A 14,657-nucleotide genomic window follows, 5' to 3' on the forward strand; every position below is an offset into this window, starting at 1 on the left:
GAATCTGGCAGGCTCTGTTGTCCCTGAGTTACTTTCTGCAGAAGCAGGACCTTTCACAGTAAAGAAAGCAATATTTGAAACCAGTAAAAGGGAAACTCACCTGAGACTTTGGTCCTGCTCCTTAGATTTGTAATAATCATGACATTAAAATCCAACATGAAGCAGATTAAATAAACTGCCTTTCAAACGTTCTTATTTTTTTCTGGAAGCCACAACTACTTAGCGTGTCTAAATGTCACACCCACACCAAGAGAGCCTGCAGGACCACTTGTGCCCTGCCCCCAAAAACATTTTAATCAGTTTAAATAACCAGTTATCCATTTGCTTATTAATAGCAAACGCTAAGTAGTAAGCTACAACCCCTGCTAATTTATTTTATTTTATAATAGTAATAGAAGTAAAGCACTGCAAGCTTTAAACCTGAGAAGAATTCAGAAATACTTACAGATTCCCTTAGAGACTGGAACTGGTTACTTAGCTTGAAGGTCACCTCTGAGCCATTACCAGGGCACACATATATTGCTAAAATGTCAATGTCATCTGAGCCCTGTGGAAGTCTCAGGGTCTTCTCAAACATTGTAAGCACGTCACCGCATATGTAGGAAGCATTGCTCATCAACATCTAAAATTTAATGGATATACTGTCACTTTAAGAATGAACTCAGGGTGAAGGAACAGATTTAATTCACACTCCATATTAATTCTCACAATTAAATGTCAAAAGAGAAAAAAGTACAAAGTAAAGCTGGACCAAAATGCTACTGAATAATAAATGAAATAGTCTACTTAGGAAGTATTTTTTATCCCCTGAAATAAGCCTCTGCAGCTTTATGCAAATTAATATACAAACATTAAATAACAACATACCTGTTTTAGCTCCACAAAGAGCCCTCTAACGTCTAGATGAATGAATCCATCTCTTTGGGCAAAGGGAATCTGTTTTTCCAGGATACGTAAAGCTTCTGTAAGACATTTCCCCCCCACACCCCGTGAAGAAAATATTTAACCTACAGAGTAATTCAGGGACAGTATAGCAGGGGGCATTCTTCTGAGAAAGAAAACCATGCATGACATGGTTTAAAAATACAGCAGTTACAGAGGCATAAAGGTTCCACTTTGGTTTAGAGAACATCCCTGCCCAAAGTATTCCATCATTTTGCACAAACTATGTACATAGCTGCACTCTGCACTTCTGAGGAGCAAAGACTGCTCCCCTCCTGCACCGCGACCGAAGAAGGCTCATCAAAGCAAGGCAGAAAGAAGACCAGCCTTCTTACACCAGCAAAAGTATGACTCTATCCCCTTTCATGGTTATATCAGAGTAGCTCCAAGGACTTCAGTGAGCTTTCATGATTTTGAGGAAAGGAAAATGAAGTCCTGTGTGGGCTTCTAGCAAATTCTTCTGAAATATGGAAAGGTAGCCAAATTCCTTAAGCTCCCAAGCAAAACTAATCTTGCCATTCTCAAATAAAAGACTACCACAGAAATGTTGCCAGGTCACGTTAGGGACCTGCCAAATTCAGTAGCCCTACAGAGGTGATGCTGCTGTGGCTCCATGCTCCCAGACCCAACCAGCAGCAAGGCTGAACAAGTAGGCACACAAGACAACATGTATACAGCAAATGCACGTGACCAACCATGCAGATCAACACACGCAGCACTCACATACACACAAACAGCACCAACAGCCTTATCCTGTTCACCTTCCTGGCTGGTCAGGGTGGAGGTCTGTTAGAGGGAATACATACAGATATATAGATATATATATATATACACACACAGTGTGGATCCCCCCTAGTAGCTGGGGAGTCCCTCCCCAGTTGCTGGCACCTGGACATAAGAGCCCTCGAGGCTGCAGCCCTGCTCCAGCTTCTGGTACAGATGTGCTTGCCCACACACACAATGGATCCCTGCAATAACTGCTCTTAGACACTCGGTCCATCTGGTCCTGGTCCCTCAGCTCTCCCCAGCTGCCTCACACATAGGAGGTACGCAAACAGGTCTCTCAGTCAAAACCCAGACCTCATGGACTCTCTGGTATTGGCTTGAACCTCCTGGTTCCTCCAATAGCTGACTCCTCACTTTCAGAGAAGTGCACAACTGCCCAGCTCCCACGCCACCTCACTCACCCTTCAGCTATCCTAGCCTGATATTCATTAGCGATCACACACTGATATGCCCACCCTCACTTTGGTTTCTGACTCCACGGACACACAGGTCCCACCCCATTTGCTTGCACTTCATTTCATTCATTCCAGCCCTTCCAGTTGCTGTGGGCCCGTATGTGTCCCATGGGCTGACCTCAGTTGCTGCACGCAACACACTTGCACAGAGTTGCTGCCCATACACACACTTGCACGCAGAATAGAGAGTCCTCACCCAGGAAAAGAGTGAGAAATGGAGTTCAGCGAGAAGGCAGGACAGCCTGCAGGGTTGCCTGCCCCTGCAGGGCATGGCCAGGAAAGCATATTGACCAAGCAGCCTGTTTATATGTGAGCAGCCCCTTTCATCACCTTATTTCTATTTTCCCATACTTGTTCCTCCCCAAACCACCTAGATCACTTCTCCCCACCTTTGGCTCCTCTTCCAAACCTCCCATACTAAGCCTTCTGCAATCCCACAAGGCGCTTTCCCTGCTTCCCATAATGAGTCCCATACTCCTAGACAGTAATCCCCTCAGTTTGCAAGGTGACCGAGCCTTGGAGGATCCAGGACAGGGTACCATTTGAGTTCTCTCACTTCCCACTGTTCCCCTATACTCCTTTGTGTGGATGAAGATGAGCATTTTACCACATAAACTGACAGGGCAAGTGCCAAGCTGTAGTAAATCAGGATAACTCCACTGTCAAGAAGGAAGGTGTGCTGATACAGTCTACAGGCAAAATTGTGCAGCATGCTTCAAATCAACCCATCCTAAAGAGGAGACTACAGAAACTATCCTGAACTTTCAGATGTATCTTGCAGATTTGAGTGCACAGGTAAATCAGGATTAGGTAATACGACCAGCAGTACTGATTCCATGCAGCCATGTGCTATATAAAACAAAACCCACAAGACAAAAATGACACCTTTTGGGCCAATGACCTTATCAACCCAGAAGATAAACTACCAGCAAACTTAATATTAAATGTCCTGAAACTGCACCTTTGGAAAATTATGTTGAAAGAGTACTTTTTTTTTTTTTTTCCTCAGATCTGCTCCCTGCTGTACACTCAGTCCTTGTTCATTTTTAGAGGCTAAAACAGATTTTACAGTTTAATTCAGTTAGCTGGTACAGCTAAAGGGTATGTAGGATTATACAAATTTTTTTGTGTATCAACAAGAGAACTGCTCGCTAAATTCCCAGAGTAATCAGCTATAAAGCCCTTGAAGGCAAGAAGCATACATGTGTCATATAACACAACCCAAGGAAAATGGGCTTCGCTGTTGTCAATGGTGCTGTAATGCAACCTGCACAACCTTTACTCCTAGTAACGATGCCCAGTACTAAAATACACAAAACTTGTGTCACAGTCTGTTAGTTTCCAACAGTGATCTTAAAACAAGAGGCTTTTATTTGTAATCTGCAGACAACTGAGCTAGAAATCAAGGACCAAATTGCACAATTTCAGTGGCATCTTGTACAAAATTTGTACTTTTAATATACTTTTTATTCTTTACTGTAAAGACATATGCAAATATCAAGTAATTTAAGACCACCAATGTCCCCAAAAGGAACAAAGTGGTTTTCACATACTCAATTACAACTAATACAAGTGTTCTTCTTATGTATACCCACATTCTAGTATTGCAGGTCTTCACTAAAAGGTTTCACAGAAAGGCTTTTTTTTTAAACTTTTTTTTTTTTTAATTCAGATCTGTGTGGACCTTATAATATGATTACATTGCCAACAAACTCCTGGGTATCATGGTGCTGAGCATCATGCAATTTGAGTCCTAGCACACCATTTAATGTTATAGACATATTCCAAATCTGAAAGTGGCAATTGCTGAACAGACATTATTTATAAGAACTTCACAGGAGCTAGTTCTTATTTAGTCAAACTGCTGAAAACAGATCCAGTTCACCAACTTTAGCCTAGCTTTGTGTCCAAAAGTGTTGTCCCAGAAAAAGAAGCACCCTGCCTCTGTGCTTCACAGCCCTCAATCAAATCCTTCCTTAAAGGGATCAGAAAATACATATATATAACTCAGGGTTTTGCTTCACTTCTAATGACCATCCAGAAAAGTCAAGATGCATCTAAATTTAAAACCAAAACTTCTTGTTGACACACACAACTGATGGCATCAGAAACTTCTCAGGCACTGAAAATTTTAATTTTTATTAAGCGAGTTCTTTTTCCTGAGTTAGATCTTTAAACAACAGCCACAGTAGCATACAACATCATATAAAATGCCTAATAAAACTGTTTACTCCCGATATGAGAAAAGAGGTGTTATGTTGCTTTCTACCACCACTAAGGGAAACAAAATTTTAGGAATTCAAAAGCTGCTATGAATATCTAAGTGTGACACATATTACAGAGCCCAAATGCCTTTCTAGTGGTATAATCCATCCATTTCCCCTGTTATTCTGTGGAAGTCATTTGAGTGTTAGTAATGAGTAACCACCATGCAGCGTTACCTTCAGTGAAGTATAAATACTGTGCTATTACGTTCCTTATAGCTCCATCTACCAGAAGCAATCTCTTCGTAACAGGCCACTGAGGTACATCCTTAAGTACAGACTGCATTCTCTCCAGATGCAGGATTCTGCAATCAAAAGAGGTAGAGCACAGAAACATTGTGTGCTATAAACAAAAAGGTAAAGTTGCTGAAAAATTATGGGATTTGTTTGGCTGTGTAGTCACTAAATCATCTACTTTGTAGTTTCTTACAACAGCAGCAGTACAGAAGTTTCTTTTTATTTAAAAAATAAAAAATTACTGAATACCAAAATGTACTACTAAATTATTGAATAATTTGACTGCAGTGTCTCTCTTAACAGTAAATAATGGATTTTACAAAAAACTTGGCAAACTAAGGAAACAACAGTAAAAACAAAACAGAAGAACCCCTGTGACTCTCAGCATTCACTAATCAATCCCCCAGGTGAGAAATAAAAATTTTTTTCATGGATAAGTCTACTTCTTTTCAGACTAATTTACCTGAAGGCCAAAATCATTAATGTTAGGAAGATTTATACACAAAATCATCTCCTTTCCTCCCCTTTGCAGAAAAAAAAAAAAAGAATGGAGAAGTTTCACATGAAATAGTTCATTTTCTATCAAGCCATTTACTGTACTAAAAAATGCTTTTGAACACTCAAAGGTGGGAAAAGAAGGTAGTGGCCGCTATTCCATCAGTGACTGTTAGGTTAAGCACAGGAGTTACACAACTGTTCATAATCCCACATCAGTTCATTTACTTAGGAAACATTTTTTTCATTTTTTTTGTGTCCCTGTTCAAACAGATTTGTTTGGAAATGGAAAGAGGCCTGCGTCCATTTTATAAGTTAATTAAAACAGCAACAAATCCAGAACAAAAGACATTGCCTGATCACTTCCCACTTACGGGCGTGCTGCATTAGAGCACTTTGTATCTTTCAGATTTATCCTCAGATGTTGATTTGTATAGCATGGATCTTACCTCCTCCAATGAAGCACAGGTTTTGATATGAACAAGTAGAGCTATGACAAGCAATGCCAAACTATAGTCAACATTATAACTCCCAGAAGTGATACAAGTCATCCAATGTGCAGTTAGAAAGAGAGAAATATCAGCTCCTGTGCTCTGCACCACAGATTTTTCATGAGGTTCTGCCAACTCTGACAAACATTAACTCCCTGTATCTACACAACTTTTAAGTCCTGTGTAGAACCTTCCAGATCATTTATAACAAGTTATTTTTCCTTTAAATAGATAAGGCAACAGAGCTCTTAAACCACTTTATTTTGCATAAATCACCCAGAACAATTGTCTTGATTTTATTTTAAAACACATGCTGTGAATCAGCATACCTGAAATTAAAGCACAGTCAATCTTTAGAAGCTTGTAGTTGTACTTGTCCTGAAATGGACTTGTTCCAAAATTGCAACAAAATACGTTTCTACTAGATTAGCGACCAACTGCTAAAAGAACAACTCTGCTGTACAGGAAGGTTTGGACTGCTTCAACAAAACGAATAAGTACAGAACTTATAGTCATATCTTGTATCTTATATTTGCATTAAGTGATAAACCAAATGGGGAACTTCAAAGGTCAAAAACATTAAAAGAAATCTTAGCCTCAGAATGGCCTAGGTAAGATTGGAAACTATACATATATATATATAAGAACAAGCATTACATTGTCATTCTGTTCTCCATAGTAAGCTTCTGTTCGAAGATCTCCTGCACAAACTAACATGAGTATGACTGCTACAACAAAAAAGAAAAACGATTCAGCTGCACTGGACTCGCTGTAGATGAGTGGATTGATCCTATAGCGTACATCCATGAAAAGCATTACTGAGTCACAGCAATTATTTGTGGGAATTAGACTTTGCAGAACACAATAAAGAATTCAGGTCCTAGTTCAAAGTGTTTAATTATACACAGCTGCTGATTCCTGTAAGTCCTGATCATCTACTCAAGTTCTCTGATGAATCTACAAGTAGGTATACTCTGAGTTACAGATTTAATTTCTTTTTCAGAATGCGTATGCATCAGCACAATGATTTGACTATATATAAAGTTTGGAATTACAGAATAAAAAATAAAAACACAAACCAAAAATCAGAAATCAATTAAATGTAATGTGAAGATAAATATTCAAGTTGATCTAAACTTCTTAAGACAAGTTGCAGGAAGATAGCTTACAGATCATGAGATGCAGTATATCCTTCTGAAAAGTAGGCATCCGATTTCTCATTCCATTGCTGGATCAGGGTATTTATCTCTGAAAAAATTTTCCTGGCTTCCCTGTCATCTAGAAACTGAGACACAAAATCATCAAGTTCCAAAAGGAGTTTCTGAGAGAGGTTGCTGCTGAACCATTGCTCAAATACCTAGCAGATCGAATGAAAAACAGAACACACCTTGTTAGGGAATCAAAGATTTCTTATTTAGACAAGGCACAGAATTTGCATGTCTTAAAAAAAAAAAAGTACAATTAACAATGATGGTAAAATTTCTCCCTAACAACGTGTCTAGGCTCTGAAATTACCTCAAAGGCTGATTTTCACTACAGCTTGTACTGACCTGTAAGTCGGCAATGTAACATGCTACATCTTACAGAGAACTAACATCCAAAGACTCAGGAATGGTAAAAAGATGGCCTGAGACTGAAACCAACCAAAACCAGACCTCCACTGTAAATTACTCAGGCTTGCTTTCCCTTGCACTACCAACACGATGGAAGGCAGCAGCCTCAACATTTTTGGGGTTCCACTACAAAAAGAGATGGAGAAGGAGTCTGCATGCTCCCATGGTGTAGCCTAGAATAAGGCATGGTCAAACTTACTGACTGCTATGCTTTCCTCCATCATTACTTTTTTAAATACCAAGTGGTTATAATAGATTTTTACTACAGGAGATGTCTGGTTCACCAAAGAAATTCCCAGTGGCCAGCAGCTTACAGTACTTCAAGTTGCCATCGTAAGGATGCCAGCTCTTGTGATGAGTTTAAAAATCATAGCTGAAATTATTACTGGATTTTCCTACAGCTACGTTAGGAGTTAGTGCATTAGTTTTGGCAATCACATTAAATTATTACTTCCAGTCATCATCAATCATCATCTCTCTTTATCAAGAGAGAAATCAAACGGTACATTTTTGAGGAAATACAGGATAAGCTCTATATGTTCTCTTTAGATGATATTGCAAACATTTCCAGAGCAGCTTGATACACAGGTAATTTTTTTTTAATGGAAAAAACCATGTATTTCAATGGTTTATCCTTTCATATATGGAACTACATATGTCATCATAGAGACTGCACACCAAGCTGATCTGCCAGAGCAGAATTTTAAGATCCTATACTGGAGATTTACTCTCATCCCTTTCAACATGCTTCAACAACTATTGCTGCGATAGCAAGCAATAGGTAGAACAGGGGAATTAAAAATAAATGAATTATATACTGTATCAGTGGAAGCCTGTATTCTGCTTTCAGTTTTGCCCAAAATTCAGGCTCAGGTGGGACAGTAAATGGGTCTTCTTTCTGTCAGGCCTCTGCAGTGCCGTATATTTCACCATATTCCCTATTAGATTTCAAATCTGTATTTGAGTTAATGAGAAAATCTGATTAAGTGGACACATGGTGATAGATTATACTTCCAATGTAACGATTCTTTATAAAGATTACTTTGTCTTATTAGCAAGATGATAAAAGCTCATGACAATACCATTTAATAGCTAACTCAGATCTTTTAACTGTTACTGTTGACAGCCTACATGCAAAAATTAGGAATTTAATCTATTTACTTATTAAAGTGTACCTGTGCATAGAGTCTAAGTTTGCTGACAGCATGAACAAGATACAGTTTGGCCTCATGCCATGCAGAAATACAGCCCTCTTCATTATTCTCTTTGTTTGCTTCATCTTCTGGCACACTGGCCAGAGCAGAGCACACAAACTGCTCCAGTGTCTCTCCTGTGGGAATCTGGCGGGGACATAAGAAATTGATGAGCATCTCAAGAGAGCTGCTGAGTGTTATCTCCGCTATCAACTTACTTATCTGGTGAAAAAAGAATATCACATAGCCTCCTTCAGTGAGAACAAAGCCCATTTAATCCAGCCTCATATTCTGGGGCACGTACTTCAAAGCACTCCACATGCAGAGTGCTGTATAAAATACCGGTGGCCCCATTATGGTTCTCATACGCCAGGCAGAATAATGATACATATATATGCCAGGAATTTTCCCTGTGTCAGTACACCAGTGTTACTATTTCTGCAGTCATTTACAGGCCGATGCTGAAGTAACTTGACAACGATACAGTACACTTACACTAGAATTTTGCACTAGAATAACCGTATCAAAGCACCTTCACAAGTATAACAGTTACTGATGTAAAAAAATGTTCAGTAGAATGATACATCTCAACCAATGATTACATGCAGCAGATTAGTTTTAAATTGAAAGTTGGCATGTTTCAGCAGTGTGGCCAAGAGGCCATGATTTTTTCCTTATAGCCTGACTTCTAAATTATGTTGAAAGATTTATTATTCACAATCATATAAATTTTATTAAAGCATACAAAAAAGAATTTAGCACATTTTAATTCTCCCTATTAATGTCTTTCTGAGATACTTCACACCATAACTCCTTTCAGCTGTGACTAGAAAATTTATTAAAAGTTTTGCAGATGTTTTGGCACCAAAGCAGCTGGGGCTATTACATACAGAACTGAAGTGCTCAGAACAGACATTGTCCAGGCTTCCGTATTTCTCTTCATACTTTTTGAGGGTCTTCAATGCCCTAACATAAGCATACAATATCAAGATATTAATTTAATGTATAAATATCTAGGAAGTGAGTCAACTGGGATTACACAGCCAACCATGGCTAACTGGCTGCAGTCATAGAATCTTCATGGTTGGAAAGGACCTTTGAGATCATCGAGTCCAACCATACACATACACAAAAAAAACCCCTACAATCTCTGCCACTAGAGCATGCCCTGAAGTGCCACATCTAGACGTTTCTTAAATACCTCTAGGGATGGTGACTCAACCACCTCCCTGGGCAGGCTGTACCAGTGCCTGACCACTCTTTCAGGAAAGTAATTCCTCCTAATATCTAATCTAAACCTCCCCTGCCACAACTTCAGACCATTTCCTCTGGTCCTGTCATTATTCACCTGGGAGAAGAGGCCAACACCCACCTCTCTACAACCTCCTTTCAGGTAGTTGCAGAGGGCAATGAGGTCTCCCCTCAGCCTCCTCTTCTCCAAGCTAAACATGCCCAGCTCCCTCAGCCTCTCCTCATATGACTTGGTCTCCAGACCCCTCACCAGCCTGGTAGCTCTCCTCTGGACACGCTCCAGCACTTCAACGTCCCTCTTGTACAGTCAAATTCAGTTCAATTGATCAAACTGGTCATCACTGATATTTCATTAAAATTACATTTAAAAGTCAAGTTTTTTAATAATTTATGCCTTTGTGTAAATCAGCTATTTTTATAGTGAGCTCTTCTGGAGTACAGCTCTAGACTGTACCTAGCAAAGAGCAAACATATTTCAGACAAATACCAGCATGTTCTATTCAAAAACTATGGACTTCAGTAGAAATTCAAATTACGTTTCAAGTTTTCTGCAGTTCAAATCAGACCATCACAACAGATCACTTTGGTCTAGAAGAAAGGTTAGAAGGCCCTCTCTGAGAAAAGAAATTTTTTTCAAAATTTGACACATCACTGGTATATTTGAATAGCCCCACTGAGACAGCTCATCGGTCAAGTGTATTCATATCAAGACTGCACAACTGAGAAGAAAGGACTCTTGATATGCCTCAATTTACGCACAAAAGGGACAAGCATTCGTTATCCAGCAAACCAGATGAAAAACGTTACCTGCCAAATTAATCCAGGCAGCTTCAAATCTAGGATCTAGTTTAAACGCATAGTGGAAGAAACCCCAGAATTCTCTACAGGATTGGATAACACACTCAGGACTTCGCCATACCCAGTGGTGACTTCAGAGAAGCATAAATTCATTAACGTACACAACTAGACCTATCAGCATCTTCATGTGCAGAAATTCCAGATGAAGCTAAATACATTTATTTTTATGGGAATGAAGCCAGGATATTTAGCAGTATTGTACCTGGTTCACAAATCTAAGATATGACTACAGCTTCTGTAAGGCATGAAAAATCCCTTCAGAGTACAAATAAAAACAAAAATGAAAGGGACGCTGAAATTTTCAAGTGGTTTACCTTTTTTAATTGTGCTGTGTAACTTAGCAGCTTCTCAACATGAAGATCATCAAAACCAAACCTGGATTCAAGTTCTGCTCTCACAGAATGTCGATTCCACAAAACATCTCCAAGAGAAAGATTATATTGAAAACCTGAAAGAAAAAAAAACCTTCTGTTTACATCATTCCTGCTTTTTGTTCACGTTGTTTCTTGATGATTCATACTTCATGAGATGCAAGTACCAGGTTTCCATCTTTTTGCAAAAAAAACCCCAAAACATAAGAAATATGTGTACCTGAACACCATTTTCACTCAGGTTTCCATCTTTTTGCAAAAAAAAACCCAAAACATAAAAAATATGTGTACCTGAACACCATTTTCACTAGGATAAAATCCATGATTGCATTAGTAGTATGGTAAGGTCAGTTAATGTGATGGTATTCTGACAGCTGATACAATAATAGTGAGATCCCCAGGCACAGATCCAGCAAGGTGTCATTCTGAACTGTGTGTCTAATTCTGCACACAGTCACGCAAATGTGTGTCTATGGGCTGGATATGAATCATTGCTGAGAGGGAGAGCACCAGGAGAACACCAGAAGACCCAGGGAATTCAAGCTCATTCTCTGTGCAAGGGTTCCAGCATATCACCTTTGTATCTCTTCAGTCTTGGTTTTGACAGCTGAAGTGGGATTTAGACTGCATGTAATTCTTAGCCTGACCTTCTATGCAGAGCAGACAGCTGCACCTAGAATCTAATTGTGTGCCACCAGACAGTTTGCCAATGAAACTCGTTCCTGACCTTTTCTTGAGGAGTTGTCCTGGGGCCAGCCTACCTTCCCCAGTTAAACTCATCTCCCATACTCAAGCAGCAGATGGGGAAATGTATCCCTTCAAGTGAGACCAGAATTTATGATAACAGAAGAATGAAGCTTAAAGTAAAACAGCCGTAATGCTTAACAGGCACATCCAAAACAAGTGCCTATCCTTCTGTCAAATGGAAGAAATTATCCTTTGCAGCGATTTAGCATCTCCCCAAAATTCACCACTGAAAGATCATTCTAAACACGATATCTTAGACCAACATGCTTGCTTTGTCAAATAGTTGCCAGAGTCCGATGAAATTTAGGTATTAGCATTTAAAAAACAGCTTGATAAAAAAATGGGTTAGCACTACAGCAATATAGTTCAATTCTTAGGCTTTTCACATTAGGAATTTAGCAGAAACTCAGTTACTGCTATTGCAGCATGCTTACAAGGTACTTAAAAAAAAATCTGAGGCAAATTCCTTACCTTCTAAGCTCCTTTCCTCTATTGATGCCGCAGTTAAATTCAGTGCTGTTTTCACCATTTCATAGAAACTTTTGCCCAAGGGCAACATAGCTAAATCCTTCAATGATGCTAAGGTACTGAAAGTGAAAAACAAAACAAAAATCAAGCTCTCTATATACCCAGAAAAACTGAAAGGGCTTGGTGGAAAAAGATGAAGTTCAAGCAACTGAATAGTAAAATACTTTCTTTGTTGTTGAAAAACTGATCCTTTGGTAAATTAAACTTTTAATTAAAAAAAAACGCAAGTTGAGATTTTACTGTTAGAATTTCACTCCATTTTCATTAAGGAAATTTCTCTGATGAGGACCAATGTCCTCTAAAAAGAAAAAAAAAAAAAGGAGAGAAAAAGAGTTAAAAGTGAGAGCAAAACCACCACAAGAGTTCTCCCCACAGCAAAGCAGGATGGACACAGAATACATAAATTTTACTTCCACCCAGTCTACAGAGGAAAAAAAAGAACCTTTAGAGCAACAGAACACTTATTCTCACAACAAATTAAACAAAGCACATTAGAGAATGCATTGAGAAAATTATATGTCTTGAATTTCTTATAAGTCCCAGTCTCAGTCCCTTTAGCACTGAAAAAAACTTCTTTGTTAATGTAGCTGTAATTTACTAATTAGTGTTTATGTAAAATTTACCAGTTATTTCCTATAGAGTATTCCTTTGTTATTATGAAAATACGAATCCAGTTTTGTTACAGGGGATCAGCAGTTTCCAACACACATGAAAGGAAGGGGGGGGGGGGGCGGGGCGAGAAAACCAACACTATTTAACTTCCCCAAGCAGGTGTGGAAAGTTTCTGCTAAGTAGCTCTGAGAGACACAGCAAAGATAGAACAGCCCAGGAAGTGGGAAAAGTTGTAAATTCAGGATCCTTTCTGCTGACTAAATTCTACCTCAGCTAGGACCTCTAGAAATGTATTTTAGTAATACAAAACTAGTCAAGAAGTGAGCATTGGTTTTTGTGGTTTCCTTTACAAACTGCATTAACTACTGCAAATTTGGTCATTGAAGGGCAACAAAGTCTTAAAAAAATACAAAACCCAAATGTAAACATCTGAGTGTCCTCTTACTAATCACTTCTGGGTTGACCCCAGCTGGCAACCAAGCACTTACACAGCTGCTCATTCACTCCCTTCTCCCACACAACATGACAAAATAAAAGGAAGGCGAGAAGACTCATGGATCAAAATAAAGAGAGTTTAATAAGTTGTGCTGGTTTTGGCTGGGATAGAGTTAATTTTCTTCATGATAGCTAGTACTGGGCTATGTTTTGAATTTGTGCTGGAAACAGCGTTGATAATACCAGGATGTTTGAGTTATTGCTGAGCAGTGCTTAAACAGAGTCAAGGCCTTTTCTGCTTCTCACACCACCCCACCAGCAAATAGTCTGGGGGTGCACAAGAAGTTGGGAGGGGACACGGCCAGGACAGCTGACCCCAACTGACCAAAAGGACATTCCATATCACATGACATCATGCTCAGCAATACAAAGCTATGAGAAGAAGAAGGAAGAGGGGGACGTTTGGAGTTAACGGCGTTTGTCTTCCCAAGTAACCATTACAGATGATGGAGCCCTGCTTTCCTGGAGATGGCCGAACACCTGCCTGCCGAAGGGAAGCAGTGAATTAATTCCTTGTTTTGCTTTGCTTGTGTGCACAGCTTTTACTTTACCTATCTTTATTTCAACCCATGAGTTTTCTTACTTTCACTCTTCTGATTCACTCCCCCATCCCACCAGGGAGGAGTGCGTGAGCAGCAGCGTGGTGCCTCGTTGCCAGCTGGGGTTAAACCACAACATAGGTGAAGTGAAAGTTGTGCATGCAAGCAAACGCAAGCTTTCCTGGAAAACAGGGTGTCAGCATGCATAACAGTTACATGGGAAGACAAACGCCATAACCATGAACACCCTCCACTTCTGTCCCCTTCTCACTCTGTTTGTGCTCAGGGTAGATAAATTGCTGTTAATATCAACAGACTAATAACTTGACCCACCACAGCAGCCAGTAGTTACTGCTATTCTTGCTTACTGCTGCTGCTGAAGAAAACAATAACCATAAACTTACAATCAAGTTCCTGTCTTACCTCAGGAACACTCAGGCTGTGAGAGTTTGCAAACCTTTGGAAAAGGCTTCTGCTTTTGGGATACAAATACTACAAGTACAGCTAATACAGCTTTGCATGTTAATAGTTCCAAGAAGAAGCTGGAACAAGGTTATAAATGACTCACACATAAAGCGGGGTGGGGAAATCAAGCCCAAACACAGTTGCAATCCACATATTCTCATAAAGAGACTGATTTCCCAGTTTCAACAAAAGTAATGCTATATATTTTTTTATTAGGAAAAAGACAGTGGGATGCTAAAGGGTGACAGAATCAGCACAGTAATTTCCCATTCAAAGTCTTTGGGACCCTGCCTCCCCATGGCATAAGGCTGGTGA

The 14,657-nt window shown here is 39.5% G+C and overlaps 1 protein-coding gene across 1 annotated transcript in view; it reads right to left on the reverse strand.

Moving 5' to 3' along the window:
- The window catches only part of ABCA13 (ATP binding cassette subfamily A member 13), a 195,813-nt gene that overhangs the window by 158,779 nt on the left and 22,377 nt on the right, over window positions 1-14,657 (reverse strand). Inside the window, exons 7-10 of the mRNA XM_054191743.1 lie at window positions 12,175-12,290; window positions 10,900-11,033; window positions 8,459-8,623; window positions 6,840-7,027 (exon numbers count right to left, since the gene is read on the reverse strand). Coding sequence (XP_054047718.1) covers window positions 6,840-7,027; window positions 8,459-8,623; window positions 10,900-11,033; window positions 12,175-12,290 — 603 coding nt within the window. The remainder of the gene's footprint in view (window positions 1-6,839; window positions 7,028-8,458; window positions 8,624-10,899; window positions 11,034-12,174; window positions 12,291-14,657) is intronic.

Source organism: Rissa tridactyla, chromosome 2, assembly GCF_028500815.1.
Source record: "Rissa tridactyla isolate bRisTri1 chromosome 2, bRisTri1.patW.cur.20221130, whole genome shotgun sequence".
In the NCBI taxonomy this organism is placed as follows: domain Eukaryota; kingdom Metazoa; phylum Chordata; class Aves; order Charadriiformes; family Laridae; genus Rissa; species Rissa tridactyla.